This window comes from Teleopsis dalmanni, chromosome 2, assembly GCF_002237135.1.
Source record: "Teleopsis dalmanni isolate 2A chromosome 2, ASM223713v2, whole genome shotgun sequence".
Taxonomy (NCBI): Eukaryota; Metazoa; Arthropoda; class Insecta; order Diptera; family Diopsidae; genus Teleopsis; species Teleopsis dalmanni.
The window spans coordinates 33,873,358-33,891,790 of NC_051847.1; the positions used below are offsets into that span (position 1 = coordinate 33,873,358).

An 18,433-nucleotide genomic window follows, 5' to 3' on the forward strand; every position below is an offset into this window, starting at 1 on the left:
ATTGTGTATATCACAAAGTATACAGGTTTTAAAATTATGGAACAACTTCGATATTAATATATATATATATATGGTATATAAATTAGTTGATTTCTTGGGAAGAATGTCATATATAAATTTATTTGTTAAAAAATATGATTATTTTAAAATAATAAGAAAACCTTTAAATATTATGACTGAATTTTTATATGTGCACACAATCATAATTAATATCGATTTACTTTGCAATTATGATTGAATTATTATATGTTCGTACATCTATATATAATTTATTTATATTGATTTAGTTCGTAAATTATTTTAATTAATCATAATATAACTAAATTAGATATTAATAAAATATATATTGTTATAATTTACAGGTAATTCATATTCAAATAAAAATTTATCCAAATGCTTTTTCATATATATTTGCCTTTTCTAAATATAATACTTTTTTATGCTAGTCATATGTATATTTTTGTGCCACAGTAACCCTATGAAATTACATAAAATTTAATAAATACAAATCACATGTGACGATCTTATTCGCCACTTGTAGCAAAAATATATTCACCACTTGAATTAAAAATGCATGGTTGCATTGAAAACGTAATCACAAATGTTTGAATAAATTTCTTCTAAACAGAATTTTTTATATAAAAACAAAATATAAAATTTCATTTTATTTTTATTCTGAATTTTATATGATACAATTAATTTTTTTATTACAAATATCTATGAATTTATAATTATTGAATACATGAAGCAATTTTCGAAATCATAAATTATAGCAGTAACAATGTTTACGAGTCATCAGAAGAGACTATAATATTTGCAATTTATATTTGTTTTCATATAAGTAAAAAACCGAAAGATAAAAATGATTTCCGATAAAAAATCGATTGTTTAAGCTAAATGTCAAATGAAATTTCAATAGAAGAGATTTTTTTTCGAATTTATGATTTGTGATTTTTTGGTAACAAATATATACTTTTATCCTTTTATCATACCTAGCAACTTATTTATAACTTAGTTATAAATTTATAACAAGGAATACTTATTTATACAAGTTTTTTCTTATATAAATAAAAAAAAATTAAGCAAAAAAAAGTATGATATGAAAAAATTTTGTTCAATTTTCATTTCCAATATGGAAGCTTTGTATAAACTTTTTAATGGTTGCTTTTTATATTAATATATCAATTATATAACAATTTCATTTAATTTACGTGTATTGTTCACATTCAAATGCAATTAGAATTATTTTGTATTTAGAACTTTAAGGACCAGTTTTAGTGGGACCATGTTTAGTGACTGATTGGACATAACATTGACTATTGAGTTTAGGACGACATTTAAGACCCCAATAATGAGGACTATTAGTCATTAAAGGACTTAAGGACTATTAAACCAACAATTGATGTATGAAAATTTGGATACAAACACAATTTGAAATTTTTGTGACTTTGTTTTTAAATAAAGTTATAAATAAAATTAATTATTGATATTATTTAATATTTAAAAAATTGTCAGAAATGGTACTTGAATGGTATTAGTTTGGCAATCTGATTATAAAAGCGATTGTGTGAAAATAAAAAAAAAAATTGTGATGTTAAATACATCTCAATAATATTTTTATATTTATTTAATTAAACAAAATAAATAAAATAAAATAAAATATTTCAATTTTATCGTGTAAAGATTGGTGCTTCATTCTTGATTCATATTAAAAGTTTTGTAATTGTTAAAATTTTTAAGAGTTAAAAAAAACTCATATTTATCCCAACTTAAGTTATAGGAAAACTGGCTAATCTCACATCGCTCAACTGGCTCCAAATCAAATCACTGCAATATTTCACAACAAAAATACTTACTTGATTGCTGATTTCGTAAATGTAGTTGCGCAAAATATTCTCTTGATTTTCAATCCGTACACCTCCGATTTGCCGACCTTATCTGTTCGACAGATACTGAGCAATGAACACTGCTGGCATTTGAATGTGTTTACTAATACATCATTGAAATTTAAAAGTACACACTATATGTCATTGGCTACTGTATACTGTCTGTCCTTTTTTAGGGCTGGATACACTTTATAAAATTCGACCAGTAACTACACAATGGGTTAAGTATATAGATTACGCTTACATAATATATTTTAATTTACAGAAATTTTTATATAATACAATGCTTAATCGAATATGAAATTTTTTGCAAAACAAATACCATTTATTGTACCTAAAGGTATATATTACGATATGAATTCTGATAAAGGCTTACAAATCTAGTTGTACAATTCCGGATGCAGTTTGTACTTGAATTAATATGTGTACAAAATAAATTGGTTTTAGTATGAAATTAAATACACGAAGCAGCTGGGCGTCTACACTGGCTTAGCTTTGCAAGATTTTTAAGTTCGAATACTGTGTAGAAAAAATTTATACGTGTTAGTGAAAAAGTGAAACTATAAAAATGTAGACTCAGAGTAAAAATGAATAAAAAATTAGCTTTATTATATATTTATTATATATGTTTCCTTTTTATATTCTCCGGTATATGTGCAAATATATAACATAAACCCTTTCTGCATTCAACTATGAACAGCTATTTAATCTCAATTGCATAAAATTGCATTGAAATTAATACGGCGTCTACATTGTGTGATTAAAAGTAGATTAAAGCAAAAATCGAACTTAAAGTACCCACCTCGTTGTTAATCTCAGATTTCCCATATAAATGTTAATCTCCTTTTGGTTGAGATTAAATTTAAATCTCTTTCAAAATTATGATTATTTCTCTGTGCAACTCTGAAAATGTGTTAATGTCGTAGATTTTTTCACGATCTTAAAAAGAAATGTCAAAATCTATTCAAAACAAACATTGAAAATTTAAAATTTTCGTTTTGAAATTTCTATTAAATTTGTTGCATAATATTTTTATACATAATTAAATTTAAAATTTGTTGAATTATTATTATAAAACCATAACAATAATTAAAAAAATTGTAACAATAATTAACTAAATTACTGAAATTGTAATTAAATGCTTTGCACGAATGCTTACAGGAACCAAAACACAACAAGAGGAACCTCAAAATTAATCTCCAATATATAATGTAAACGGTTGAGATTAGAAATGCAGATTAACTTAATCTCGTACTCTTAATCTCACAATGTAAACGTAGTATAAGTTTTTCTCTACGTAATGCAGTTAGTAAATTCAATACCAATAAGTGTATTGTTTTTATTTTCTATTTTACATATAATACCAATATGTATTGTATATGTTTTGATTAACAATTGCAACCGCTGTTATAATACTGTAATTTTCGGATATGGCATTTTCTTACCTAAAGCAATTATTCCATAATTATGCAGTTCTAAATTTATATTCCTAAACAGTTCTATAAGAAAAATATAATTTAGTGAATTAATTTTGAAACGTATTATACTCAAATATATTTTCTTCGCATCATATGAGAGTATTTATCATCAACACACATTCGCGCAGTCCAGTAATTTTTAACGCTCAGTAGCAATGTATTGGCAACGCAACAATTTGACAATAGATGTTCAACATACTAAAGTGAAACTCACCATTTGGGGAAATTTAGTTCATCTGACATTAGAGTCGAACGTTTCTTTTTCGTTTTGTGATTGGTATACGTTAGCACGTTTTACGAAGTGAGTTGTTAAAAGATTTAGGTTTGCTTAAAATAATTATTTAATGTATTTTTACAAAATGTGATTGAAAGTTAAATTTAATTTTGAATATGCAAATGATATTTCTTTTGCAAAAGTTTGGAAATTTGTTTAAGTGTGCAAAAAAGTATTGCCTTGTCGTGAGTTTCTAACCTTAAATGTGAAGTTTGCAACAAACATGGCGCACGGGGTGCTCCGCCTGATCTGCAAATTTCCAGATCAGACGGTGCACTAAATTTAAACAAATTTACAAAACAGTAAACGCTTTTAAGCAAAACTCATATATCACAATAGGCTAACGAAGCCTATACGAATTATATATGTTTAGTTTTTACGTGATATTTAACATAAACTAATTTATTATTTGTTTTTGTATGTGATTTTGCAGAAACCAACGCAAAATGCAGATATTCGTTAAAACTTTGACCGGCAAGACTATCACTTTGGAAGTTGAGCCTTCCGACACAATTGAAAATGTGAAGGCTAAAATCCAAGATAAGGAGGGCATTCCACCAGATCAACAACGTTTGATTTTCGCTGGCAAGCAACTTGAAGATGGACGCACCTTATCCGACTACAACATTCAAAAGGAGTCGACACTTCATTTGGTGTTGCGTTTACGTGGAGGTATCATTGAACCATCATTGCGTATCTTAGCACAAAAATACAATTGCGACAAAATGATTTGCCGTAAATGCTATGCACGCTTGCATCCACGTGCAACCAACTGCCGCAAGAAGAAGTGTGGACACACCAACAACTTGCGTCCAAAGAAGAAGTTGAAGTAGATTAATGAAATGCTTGGAAGAAGTATCATATTTTCTATATTGTTTAAATTCCAACAACAATAAACATAAAATGTAAATTAAGGTTTTTTAATTACTGTTAAAAGAACAGTTGAGAACAGTGGAGATTATATGGGACTTCGAACAGGTATATTCCACAAATTCGTATTTTCGAAGCTGAAAGCAGTTTTCTCATTTATTGCTTTTAAATGGTTGTCCAACATTCATGCAGTGCTCGGAGTTTTACGTTTAAACACTCGACATTAATTTTATTCATGTTATCTGCCATATTTAAGGATTAAAGTTATACCATAAAAAACGTGAACGTTTTATAATTGATATTTAGTGGTGGTATTTATATGATGTTTATATATGTATGATATATCTTCGACAGATATATCACTAAGCATCACTAATTATTGATTATCACACTGAGGAGCGGCCAGGTAGGTGTACGCCTTGGTGTCGCCGCTTTTTATACAATCAAGTGCCACCCAATCTTCCCGACAGGGACAAAAACAACAGGTGCTGGCTTATCATAACAGCAAATGCTATGTAGTTTACTACTTGGTAATTATTATTATATTATATATATAGTGAACCTTTTTAATCAATAATTAATTCCATAAACAAATTTCTATATTTAATTACTTAAGTATTTGGCAAGTTTGTTCATCTAAGAAGTGACATAAAAGTTGTATTTCTGAATAACGAAGTTTCGTGCAGTATTTGGCACACCCAGCTAACAAATGGGCGTGTCATCCCTTCAAAAACTTAACAGTATGAAAGTAATAAGACTGTTTTGAAGCTTATAATTCATACAATTTATTCACGGACTAACAAACTTATGAATTGTTTCTAAAGACCACTGATTACCGATATTTGGCAAAATTTGGGCAAATATAACATTTTGTTGTTGCAATTCATTACTGTGTAACGAATTGTTATTGTTGTAGCTTACCGAGAGAAGGTGAACACGAGTATTAGTTTGTTTAATTATATATAACTCTTCACTATTACTATAGCAGTAATAGTATTCGGCTTGTTTAACATCTGGATATCGAGCTTTGTACATCACCTCTGTTACGCTCTGTTTAAAAAGATAAGGCATATACCGATATGCCTATAAGATTGGAAATGTTATTAATCTCTAAATTTAAGTTAGACTGGAATGGTAACCTTATAGTCAAAGTCCATTTTAGCTGAAACAATAGCTTGTTGTGATACCACAGACAATGTTGTGAACAACACAACGGTCGATATGAAAAGGGATTCCGAAAATTTGTACGCCTAACTAATTAAGGACGCTGACGCTGACATGCGGTGGAATACAATTTCCTGCTCATTCGTAGAGCCACAACCTCGAAAAAAGTCATTATAGGGTGGACACAGTCTCAAAACTTGTTTTTATAGCTGCAGTGACCAGTCAGCAACGATACCGTAGTGCTGAGAAGATTACGCCTAAGTTGAAGCAGCTAACTGGTACGTTTCTTGTCCAGTTTGGACCAAGTTGATCTTTAGATCTGACAGAAGGGTTCATCTACCTAATTTTGTTTACTGTTAATGTCTTAACCACTAACTAATTATATATAGAAGTCTAGTGCTATATGAAATGAATGGTTAGTGATTTCGAATGAAGCTTAAAAAATTCTTGCAAGTAAAAGCTTTTGCCACATTAAACGCAGTACATTAAAACTCTGATAATTCGGAGTTCGGAATGTATTCGAATTACTGGATTTATATTAGAAATCTAGAAAAAGATTAATATGTGTTTATATATTAATTTTAACAAACGAAACTGAATAACAAATGTATAATAACTCAATGCTTAAATTAAATTAATTCATATGTTGAATGACACATTCACATGATATATGATAAATTTTTATTCATTATATGGTATATAATTTTGTATAAGCAAATAATAAAGAAATTATATAGGCGAATAAATATATACTCGAGTATACACATAACCCATAACCCATAAATGTGATTTATTTCATTAGATTGTCGAGCAGTCATGGCACAGTTAACATTTTTTAATTATGGCCGAAATATGAATTGCCGGAAATTTAGCGAAGTAAATATGTTTGGCGATCACCTATTCCATGTTGTTATTTTTGGGCGATCACCTATTCCATGTTGTTATTTTTGGGCGATCATATGAATTAAAATAATTCATAAATAATAGTATGGATAATAAGTATATTTTACAGCAAACAAGTCTTTGAAAAATAGATACCTTTAGTGAGATCATCTATTGGTAATTACATACTAGGATAAAGAAGAATTTCTCACTGATGAATTATCTCTCCCATTCTTAACAATTAATACAGCTCAAGTGGTGCCTGCCTTTATGATTATTTGAATTGATGGCAGTGAAGTATACGTAGGTATGAAGTAAGTACCTCTCTTTAATTAGAATGGTTAAAAGTCACCAGCTATAAAAAAATGAAGGTGATGTCACTTAGAAAAGGAGTTGTGAGAAGACGATGCTCTACTCGTATGTATATTTAGTAAATATTAATAGAAGTCAATAAAAAACATAACCGGAAACAATCGAAGTTTGCTCTAAGAAGACGTAGGCAGGAGAAGAGCGGTCCTTAAAGTGTTGAAGTCCCCAAAAAACTATTAAAGAACAATATTAGTTCATATGTATGTTTATTATTAATGCATTATTACTGTTTAATAAGGCAACCTATTAAAATTGTCTGAAGGCCTACCAAAGTATATATATCTGGCTGCCGGTCTAGATAATATCATTTCGAACACGTTAGTGTTAACACATTAGTATAAGGACATTTTAAGTAGATGTAACTGTACAGTGTTTTTGGTTCTTAGTTCTTAGAAAGAATATTTGGACCAATAAAATAGGTTGAATGCGCGCCGTAATAATGAACTAGTAGAAGGTAAGAATGTTATTCATTAGTGTTTTAATAATTATTATGGCTTAGATGTGTTTATAGAATGCTTTAGACTAGAGTACCGCTGATTATAAATGAAAATAAAACTGACAGACCAGAAATTGATGAATTCATCAATACGAAAAAAATTATGGCTAATAAATATATGAATATATGATATGAAGATGAGAATACTTCAAACTTTTGTAATATCTTGAATACAGTATATGGCATGTGTGGTATGTGTTGTGTTATTTGTATAATCAGTATTAAACGTTTTCAACTTTATAATCTAGTATCTCAAGAACTATCGACATATAGATTTGTAGAAAAGGTTGTTAAAAATAACGAACTTTATAAGGATCCACGGAAAACCTGCAGTGCGTAGGAAAAAGGAACCGAACGTATTTCAGTACAATTTTAAAGTATTTTGAATGATATTACTTTTACAACCATATTCATTTGTCTGATTTTGATATGATCAGTGATATTGTCGATTTCTCAATTTAGGACGATTTTTGACAGCTAAGCATTTTAAACGTGCTATCAAGGCAGTTTAACATTTGTCTTCTCTGGATCATAGGGATATAGAGGCATTCGCAAGGCGAATTAGCTTGCTAGACAGATCATTTAAAAAACGAAATCGGTATTTTTTTTAGACTTAGGCATTTTTCTAGCGCATTCAAACAGTTTGAAACTATTCATATTTACCAATTCAATACTAAGACGAAAGATTTAACACTATGGAGATATCTGTGTTCAACTTAGCCCTTTTATATAAGAAAGAATTCAGTAATTCGTTTGATACGTCAAGTAAAAATTTAAGTCTTATAGTGTGTATGTTGTATATGTTGTAAGGAAACTATGCTAGCTGATTAAATATATCCTACGAAGATTCTTGCGTGCTTCTCAAGAAGACGATTAAAAGTCTCAAATCAAGTATATTAGGCATACTAGGGACTTTTTAAAGGATTTTTGTCAGTTCTTCTTAAAGAGCATTTTATATTGCATCAGAGGTAACACAATGAGCCAATAGACCTAATTGGATTCCTAATATCACCACAATAAGTAAACTTAACCTATTTCCTGTTTTAGTTAATAATTTTTGTGGAAAATGGCACAGTGAAAGAACACAACTGGAAGATAAGGTCAATAGGTCAATTTTTTGGCGAGAATTTAAAAACGAGAACATTTAAAAAATTAATCGCACAAAAATGAAAACCACACAATTCATCGAAAACGTGCTCCGGAAAAAAAAGAAAGACTTGGACGCAAACTGAACTGAAGAGAAAAACATACCGCATTGGTGTCCAATAAATAAGAAATCTTCTCCAAATAAATGGCAAAGCGGTCTCAGAAAAAGAAAAGTCCTGTTCTATTTTCTTATTCTTATCTCATCCATAAAAAAAATAATGGTATGCTATCGTAAAACTGAGTAGGACAACGCATAGCAATATTTTAATATGTTTAAAATATTGATATTTATTAAAAAAATTGTATTATCCATTTTCCATTTGACCCATGCAGTTTAGTGTGAAAATTTCATTCCTGAACAATCATATTATGACCTACAGTGGTATTTATTTTGAGTGGTTTGAATCTAATTCTAGAATTCGAACCACTCGGTTTAGTAGAATTTGCAATATTATATGTAAATGTGGTAAATATCAAAAAAGGTTCTTTGGAAAAAATACAGTAACAGTTTTGAGTTACCTTAGAGTTAAGAATTAGAACTTAAAGGAAATTCTTCAAAAATTATTTCTGTCTGAACCGCGAAATTCCTTTAATAATTTTCCGAAATTTTCAAAACACCTGTGGCAGATTCAATTATAATTCCGTAAAAGATATATAGTCAGAATATACCTGGATTATATTTTGTAGATGTATAAAGTAAACTAACAATTTGTGTATAGCTTATTTCTGCACATGAGCTTTCTCGCTCCCATGTCAAAAAAGCTTTATTATGTGTTAAAAAAAAGCACAACAACAACAAAGCATTCTCACTTAAAAGCTCGTTCAAGATTGGCCAGTTTCAGCCCAAAAAAATTAAGATGTTTTACAAAACATTTCGTGCTGGTTGGGATGGGAACGACTTTTGTGATTTAGTTCAGTTATCTTTTGGTAGTTGGTTGCTCTAAGTTGAATTATCTTTAATCCAAAACTTCCACAAACAAAACTTTTATGCTTAAAAGAACAAACAGTGCAAATGTTTGTTTAGTTCATGCGTGAAGTCAATGCACCCTGTGTCTTTGCAAATATATGATAACCTTGAAATGATAGTTTCATTTGTTTCCCCGCTCTTCGATCTTCCACATTTCCACGCTTTCATGTAGAAATCGCGAACGAAATTTCTTTTTCATATGAATTTTATTTAATTTTTTGTTAAGCAAATAAATTCAATTCTGATAAGAGCCACAAATAGGGCTCCAGTAACTTCGGCTATACTACAATCATATACGCAATATATACATACGCACACTCACACATACAGACATACAGCTAAACGCATTTTACGCACGACGAAGAAGAATTTGCTGAGCTCTACACGCAGATATTTCCATGGTAAACAGCACAGCACACACACACACATATACACACGCACATTCGAGTTGGATTGAAACGTAATAAAATAATTAAAAATAAATAAAATGATAAAAAATGTGTGTGCGAAAATAAAGGAAAAAAATTGAAAAAAAAAGCGCACATAAAAACAATTTTAGTTTTTATATGATTTTATGAAACGGAAAAAGGAAAAAACGGCAAAAAAAAAAAACTCTACTACAAAACAAAATCTTATCAAAAGCAAAAAGTGCGTACGAAGCGTTGAAGCAGCTAAGCGGCGAAGCGGTGAAGCGTCGAAGAGTAAGCAAGCAGACAAACATACGCAAAACTTTGTCGGAATTGTTAGTGCTTTCCACGCTGCAAGAAGATGAAAGCTGTGAGCGCTGTAGAGAAATGAAGAGAGAGTTTTGCGCTGCATTCAATAGTCGAGAAGAGAACCCTTCACGAGGACAAAGAGTGCGTGTGGATCAAGAGTTAAGCCAAAAGAAGTGAAGAAGTGCGTGTAATAATTTGACAAATTGTTTTGGAAAATACATTAGAACTCTCTCTCTCTCTCTCTCTCTCTCTCTCTTTTATATACACATAAATATATACACACATATACTACACTACACTACAGGACAGTGTAGTTCGTTAGCAATAACAACAACAACAACAACAACAACAAAATGGCAACTGTAACGGCAACAGCATAAGAACATCAAGAGAAACAATATTCATACGGTTTGTGTTATTGACATTGAAAAAGTTATCATTAAATCAACAGCCAACAAAGCCAATAATACCAGCGAAACCATTAAATTTGTTGTTGGCTGTACCGTCAAACATATGTGCGCGCGATGATTACAGTTGTCGACTTTTTGTGTTTTTGTGTGTGGACTTCGTATAATCCCAGTAGAAAACGGATCGATCCGTCATCGAAGACGTCTTCAAGACATGGATACATACATGAAGACCGATCGATCCAAATGTATGACGGTCTTCGAAGACACTTTCATACAAATTAGCCAAATGTCTTCAATGAATTATTGCGTACAAGTCTCGAAGACAGTCTCGAAGACCATGTCTTGCATAACGGACGCATTCGACAGAAAGTTGTGCGCTCTTAGTGCAGTGCTCATATAATTTTTTTACCCTTTTTTTTATTTCTACTCTTTTATTGCGCTCTTTAAATTTTAAATAAATTTCAATTTTCTCTTTAAAAAAGTAGAAAGAAATTGTTGTATTTTGTACTTTTATTTATTTTATATAATAATTTTTTACATTACATTCAAAATTAAAAGTAAATTATAAATTTTATTAAGACATTAAAAATATATTAAATTAAACAATAAAACTTAAAAACTAAGAAAACATAATGAAAATTAATTTAAATATTTAACTTAATATAACTTAGCATATCTAAAATTAACTAAAATTAATATAAAATAATTTATAGCATTTCGCTATCATCAATTGTTGAAGTTTTATATGTTTTCAAAAGCGTTGAAAAGAATTTTGGTACAATTAAACCTTCTGATCTTAAGAGTTCTAAAATATCATTACCATAACGCCTGTTAATCCTGTGTTTTTTAAATATAACAGCTAATTTTTCACAAGTGTTTTTAGTTTTTTTATTTTCAACATCCTTTGTTTCGTTTCTTAAACAATTTTCACTGGAATTGTTGTCTTCAATATTAATATCAATATATTTTCCAGGAACTAAGTCAATATTTAATTTGTTTTGATTTAATTTCTTTTTTTTAATATTTCATAGTTTAATGATTTTGTTTCTTTATTCATTTTGATTTTTTTAATATTTATTTCACAAATGTTTATTTACTACACTTCAAAATTATTGCGTCACTTCATTTATAAAACATAGCGTCATCTGAGGCAAAATTCAAATACGTTGCTATGAACACTAAAAATGAGAGAGGAAGCAAAGAAAGAGTATTTATATTCATGTTTTGAGCAATTGTTTTGCAAATTTGCTTGAACATGCGGACGCGGTATCAAAGACCGTCTTGAAGACAATGTCTTCGAAGACCACTTTTTCTACTGGGATGCATGTCATGCACACTACACACCACACACACCACACTCTACACTCTACACTCACACAACAAACACTGCAATTTCATTTTAAAGAAATTGTGTTAAATGCATTTCTTCCTTTTCGGATGTCGGGGCGTATGAGTGATAAATAGTTCAATGGCTGAAGACTATAAAATAAACGAAAGTTTTTTCTTTTTATGTATTTGAAAAACGATTTCAAAAATCATGTACATATTTGAAAAATTATTTTAATTAATTGAATTTTTGGCTGACCATACAGTTGATTCAAGTATTGCCAAAAATAATTGCGTAAATAATTTTTTGAGACTGCAAGTACCAATATTTGAATTCGTGCCCTGCCAAATTTGAAGCTCAGAGTCAACGCATCTTAAACAATTGATCCAAGGCTGACCTTGACTTTTTATGTTGGCACATTTTTCTGAAAAATGTTTAAAAACAAATAATTATAATTTTTGGAATTATTATAAGAAGTAGTCGACGACTATACTAACTACTAACTAACATCTAATAAATTTATTCCTTAAGGTCTCGAACTGTGACAAAGCGTGATGAGTTATTTAAATAAATCATTATGATCATAACACATTCATAGTGCGAGGAGAACAATTACCCTTTCATTAACTACTTTTACTCTTTCGATTTTGATCAAGACTTATTCGGTCTTAAATCCCAAGACCGGCTATAGTTTCTTATATCTCACCTCTATTGTTTTCGTTGGCTTCATCCTCCACTGTTTCCTGATGGCATAGGGCTTAAAGTTTTCTTCGTAGTTCATTATTGTCAATTTTTGTGTAGTAATACGTTACCCCACTCCATCAAAGAATTTTTTTTTCCAGTAGTAGGAAGTAACGTGTTGAAAAGATCTCAGTTATCAGACTATGACAGACTGTGCTAAAAAAGAATTTTAGTATCCAGAGAATGAAATATAAGAAATATAGTTTTATTAGAATATGATAAAATCGGTAAGCTCCGTAAATGGTAATCTAAATCCGATATTTGTTATATAGTTCTTATTTAAAGATAACAGTAACTTTGGTGAACTACTTCAACTATCTTGGCAGCATGATGAAGATATTCCATCTCGTATAAATGAAAACCAAAAAGCTTTTGATATATCTAAAGATTCGAATTTAACTGCAACATGAAGTCTGCAAATTTCTAGGCCTGCGAGACGTCGAAGAGAATAAAAGTAAATGTTGCGAACTTGCTGACTTTTGGAAATAAACATATGTTCATGCCGTATTATATGAGCGTTGCGGGTTCAATTACATAAGCAATACAGTATGTATTATCAATCTTTCGGAAGTCGCACATTCTCCTTCGATCGTGTTTTTTATTAATCTTTAATTATATAAGATGTTCCAGGCATGAACACAGAATCGGTAAGGTAACAGTTCAATATGACAGAATTCTGAAAGTTATATGATCTACTAGGAAAAGAGAAAGACAGATGAAATGGCTCTGTGTGTTCTAATACCTACAAGAACTATAAAATGATCTATTATTTAAGTAATTTTTTTACAATTTACCTTTCTTCATATTAAATTCACTAAACAAATAAAAATCTAACATAAATTCCAGTTCGAATTCGAATTTGAATTCGATACTTATGTCTCGTATGTGACATTTTTGCGAACGCATTTTACTTCCAAAAATGTACCGTTATTTAATGAACTTTCATTTTCGAAAAATCGAAAAATCGAAAAATGTTACGGCTTAAGGTGTTTCTTTATTATTTGTCACGCTTTGACAAATAATATTGACCAAGAAGTCGTTGAACTATAAATATTGACATATTGATTAAATTAATAAATGAATAAAAGCACAGAAAAACAAATGACATTTATGTAACTTCTTAAAACCAAACAAACGATCGAAGTAAGAAGAACCAGAATCAGAACCAGAATCGGAATCAGAAAGAAAGCAATAGCAACAACAACAACAATAACAGCAGCAGCAACAGCGCTATAAGTGCGAACTTAAAGCAGAGAAAGCAAGACGCGTACGCTCACACCGGTATAATTAACATCCAGAGACGTAACGATAACTACTACTAAGGCAATAGCAATAGGAATAGCAATAGCAATAGCAATAAAAAACGCAAAGTTTCGTTAGTGAAGTCAAAATGGATTTATCGACTAACTTGGTCTGGTTTGACTTACAGAATCGGATCAGATGCGGCGCTGTTGATAAATCATAAGAAATGCGAAACAGGCATAAATTTCGAATACGAATTTAGAATTCTTCATTAGTTTATTTATAGAAATATTTTTTTTATTAATTTTTTTTTATTTTTTTATATTTTTTTACACCTAGCGCCGCTGCAATTTATGCGCATAAATGAATAGTAAATGAATCATAGCAATAAATTTAATAAGAATTTGTGTTAAAGCGATAAAAGAAATCTGAATATATATGTACATAGATATACATAAATCAAATTAAAAAAAAAAACAAAAAAAAAATGGAATAAAATCAATATACGGTTAAAATGTAGTTAATACGTTATATTAAAAAAATTAAAAAAATTATATCAAGCAAATTGAGTCGGAGTCGAACGTTGTTGTCTTTTATCAGTCGTGAACCTTAGCTGGCAATATAAAATTGTGAAATATTTTACGAAAAATTTTTATTTTAAATTTTAAAAATAAAAAATAAAAATAAAATTTGCAAAGTGCAAAAGAAAAACATTATCAAAGGGAATTGCACTTCAATTGTTTGCATATATTTTTATTAGAGGTGGGAGCTCAAGTAGACTACAGCTGCGGCGATACTGCGGCGATACTGCGGTGATACTCGTACATAAGACGTACGGACATGCAAATGGCAACAAGTCATCGCAGGGATATTAACCTTTTACGGTTAATACGGTTGATATTGAAAATATATGCAAAAAAGAATATTATAGTAATAAATAAATAAAAAAAGTTAAATTTTATATATTTTGGGTAAAGCTTTGAGAATAAAAACCAGGCAATGGCCCTACTTCATAATCATTCATTGATTGCGAACGCAATTGCTGAAAAATCGAATTTATGTGTACATAATACAATAACAAAAACAACGCGAACTGAAACTTCGTCGATTCTATTTTGTTTTTTAAAGATTCTCATTTTTCCGTCCCGCATCATTTCATTAACATTTCTGTTTGTTTTTTCTATTAAGTTCAGATAACAATCTGTAGATGGTGGAAGCTACATTCGAAAGCACATTCTAAAATTCAAGACCCTACATGCAGCATAATGGTTTCCCCTTAATAACAAGAATTGAATAATAAATTATTTAATAATATAATTAATATAGAGGATGTTTTTTATAGTTTGGAAATGTCTTATTGCGCATAAGAGTTTTTAAATTTTCTTACTGCCCCACATTTACTGTGGACTTAACCCTGTTTACCTCGTGAGGCAAGCAACTTAATCGCTGCCTCTACGGTCACTGTTGCTACATTCAATTTAAAGAAGTCAATCTGACAGAATCAACAAGTATTTGAGATTCTCCAGACAAGAAAGTATTGGCATTTCTGAATATAATTTGATTTATTCTATGCAGTAGGATGAAATGGTTTGCTTTGGCTTCCTCTTTCATCCGAGTACTACAAAGGTGTTATTTTGGTACTATATACCAAAAAATACCCTGATACTTAATATTAATTCTTTGACTCAGCTGGAACGATTGATAATTTTAATTAATTTCGAAAGACCTATATTGACGTGGAACAAGAAGTTGTTCAAAATTCAACGTCTTTGAACTAACCTAAGTGGTTGGTAAATGATATTACTTTTCGAAGATTCATATAAGACAGTAGCATGTTTTAATCTCGCTAAATTTGGACAAAATTTCCGTTGTCTATGGATTATATCTCAATCATATTAGTTTCGATTTATCACATGCCACATGTTTTTCCATTTTTATTGTAATGATTTTGGATACATTTTCGAGGGTATATATGTACTATAGAATAAACTACTTTTCTCTAGAAAATATTGTACGAAGTGGTGGTCTAAAAACATAAAAATAGTTTTGGATCCCGATGATCTGCTGTGCCATGCAGATCTGGGAATAGGAAAAGCGACTTCGTGCTATGGAAATTAATAGCAACTGGAGTACTTGTCCTCAAAGGAGTACTTTTAAAAAAAGCATATATTAAGAGAAGGTGTCAGAGTTAATAATAATTTTTTGGCTAGTAAATTTCGTTTGCAGTTTATAAAAAAGAAAAAAATCTACATTTTGGAATAGGTCTCTGAGAAATAAAATTGTGTGAAGTAATAAAAGTACTTTGTAGTCAAATGTTTTGAACTTATCTTAAGACGATAAGAAATTTGGTAGCAACATTTAAATGAAAATAAAGTATTTTATGTCTAAATTTCAAGCTGATTTTTGTCAAGTAATTAGGCCTTTAATGATTGCATGTATAGTGGATGAGAGCTATGAAAATTATCACTTAAGACTATAATAAATGTTTTACTGTTATTGTTGTTGTTTTTGTTGCTCTTGTTGGTTTTCTGTGTTGTTTAATAAATTCGGTTAAAATGGCCTAATCACTACTGTTTGCGAATCTACTCGTGAAGTCTGTTCTGCACGATCGAAAGTGCTTAATAATTGTTGTGCTTTGTGAAATTTGTCTCTTAGATATTTTGAATACAATGAACCAACCGTTTGCGTTATCATATATAAAGAATCGGCACTCAAAAAATAGGGCAATGAATTAAGAAAAGGTGTAGGTATGTTATTACGAAACTCAAGACATTAACAGTAACGCAGGTAGGCCTTTCGGGGATGGGATTTGACCAAACAAAAGACTGGAACTTATGAATTAACATATACAGTATTACTTCGGTTAATTAGTGTAAATTACATATAAGAGAACCATTCCACCATATTATCAAACAGAGAGGAACAAAGAGAGGAGGGTGATAAAATATGTCCACTACACTTCAAAGACTTTCAGTTATTACTTTATATTAAAATTGTGTGTGCTGATAAAATAACGATCGAAAATGTTCATAAAATAAGATTTTCTTTTAAAATAGCTTATTTTATGCATAAAAGTAGAAAATAATTTGAAAGTACGTAGATGCAAAAACACTTTGATAACTGTTTTGGAGTATCCCATCTTAAATCGTGGAGATGGATATACTCGTGATTATGATGATTAGATTTTAATAAAGTTACTAATATAGCATTAGTAACACAATTTTTTTAAAAAGTACTGGGTAGATTTTTCGAGATATAATGTTAGTAATTAAAAAGATATTTCTAAACGCCTACCAGTACCAGTACTGACGGAATTTATTTAAACTATGCTAAATTTGAACTACATGAGTACATAGTTCAAAGTCTTCAAATTAACTATACATAACCTCTTTATTTGACTAGTTATATTGTCCATTGAGCTGAACTTGGGAATTTAGATAAATATAAGATATGTAGTCGTTCGGAGGTACATCTAGTGAATCAAAGGATAAGTTAAGTTGGGTTGCCCTTTGATCTTAAATAATGGTCACTTCTGATACCACGAACTGGAGTTATTAATTTACAGACTAAACGGTAAGTTTATGAACAACTCTGATAGACAGTTTTCTGATTCGATCATCAAATACTACGCACATAAAAAAATACAATGCAAGTGTCAAATGATTGTATCAAATTCAAATGGGTCATATGGTTTCTCCTATTTTCACTACGGCAATACATTCAAATCCATAAGTATAAATGGCTCAGTTTATTTCTTGCAGCACAAAATTTCTTTCAAAGCCTAAAATCCCACACAATATTTTGAAGGTGTACACATCCGAACCCATATAGCCTCAATAAGCCCTCTAATTTTTATTCGACCACCATCAGATGCCAATTGATTTTTTAAAGTTTTCGTTAATTGGGAAGGATTTTGGCGATCCTGAACAGTCTTCACAAAAAAAGCTGATACGGTAAGTTTGAAGTTGGACTTAGAAGATATTGGCGTGCATTTCTCAGAAACTTCATCTAATTTGGATTTCAATTGAAACTGAAACTATTTTTTTTAATTAAAGCATAAGGCAATGTTAGTTTTTCTTAATATTTTCAAGCAATTCAAATTGATTCCTGAAAAAAATTACTTGAAAAATAGCTGATATTTTTGAAATTTCATTTACCATATATTCTAGTGGAAAACTTTTCGAACATTCTACTTAGTTCCGGAATTTTTTTTTTCGGAATTGTTGGATGGATGGACCGTGTAAAAAGGAAACCCGAAATCAGATAGACTGGACAGAGAACTCAAGAAATCAGCATAATCGGCGTAATCGGCGTAATCGACATTATTGAAATGCTCAATAATCTTTGTGTGAATGTTTTAACCTAGCAATTTTTATTGTTGTATGTATAGTTAAACTAACCTAAGAAAAAAAACGCTCTTTAAATTTCTCTTACAATTACAGAACTGCCGTATCGTTGAAGAAAA

General features: G+C 30.0%; 1 protein-coding gene across 2 annotated transcripts; it reads left to right on the plus strand.

Annotated features, from left to right (window-relative positions):
• The first annotated feature begins 3,504 nt into the window (after positions 1 to 3,504).
• LOC119681090 (ubiquitin-60S ribosomal protein L40) lies at positions 3,505 to 4,548 on the plus strand. 2 transcript variants are annotated; one of them, XM_038094164.1, is made up of 2 exons: positions 3,505 to 3,665; positions 4,072 to 4,548. In XM_038094164.1, exons 1-2 carry the CDS (start codon positions 3,520 to 3,522, stop codon positions 4,469 to 4,471), a joined length of 546 nt encoding a protein of 181 aa, XP_037950092.1. In that variant the 5' UTR covers positions 3,505 to 3,519; the 3' UTR covers positions 4,472 to 4,548. The 2 variants fall into 2 exon arrangements, with proteins under 2 accessions (XP_037950092.1, XP_037950093.1); XM_038094165.1 differs by lacking the exon at positions 3,505 to 3,665 and adding an exon at positions 3,805 to 3,823.
• The last annotated feature ends 13,885 nt before the right edge of the window (positions 4,549 to 18,433 follow it).

Coding starts and splice junctions, on each gene's coding strand:
- LOC119681090 (XM_038094164.1), top strand. CDS start 3,520: ATGTATTGGCAACGCAACAATTTGACAATAGATGTTCAACATACTAAA. Junction 3,666..4,071: donor ACGTTAGCACGTTTTACGAA/GTGAGTTGTTAA, acceptor GTGATTTTGCAG/AAACCAACGCAAAATGCAGA.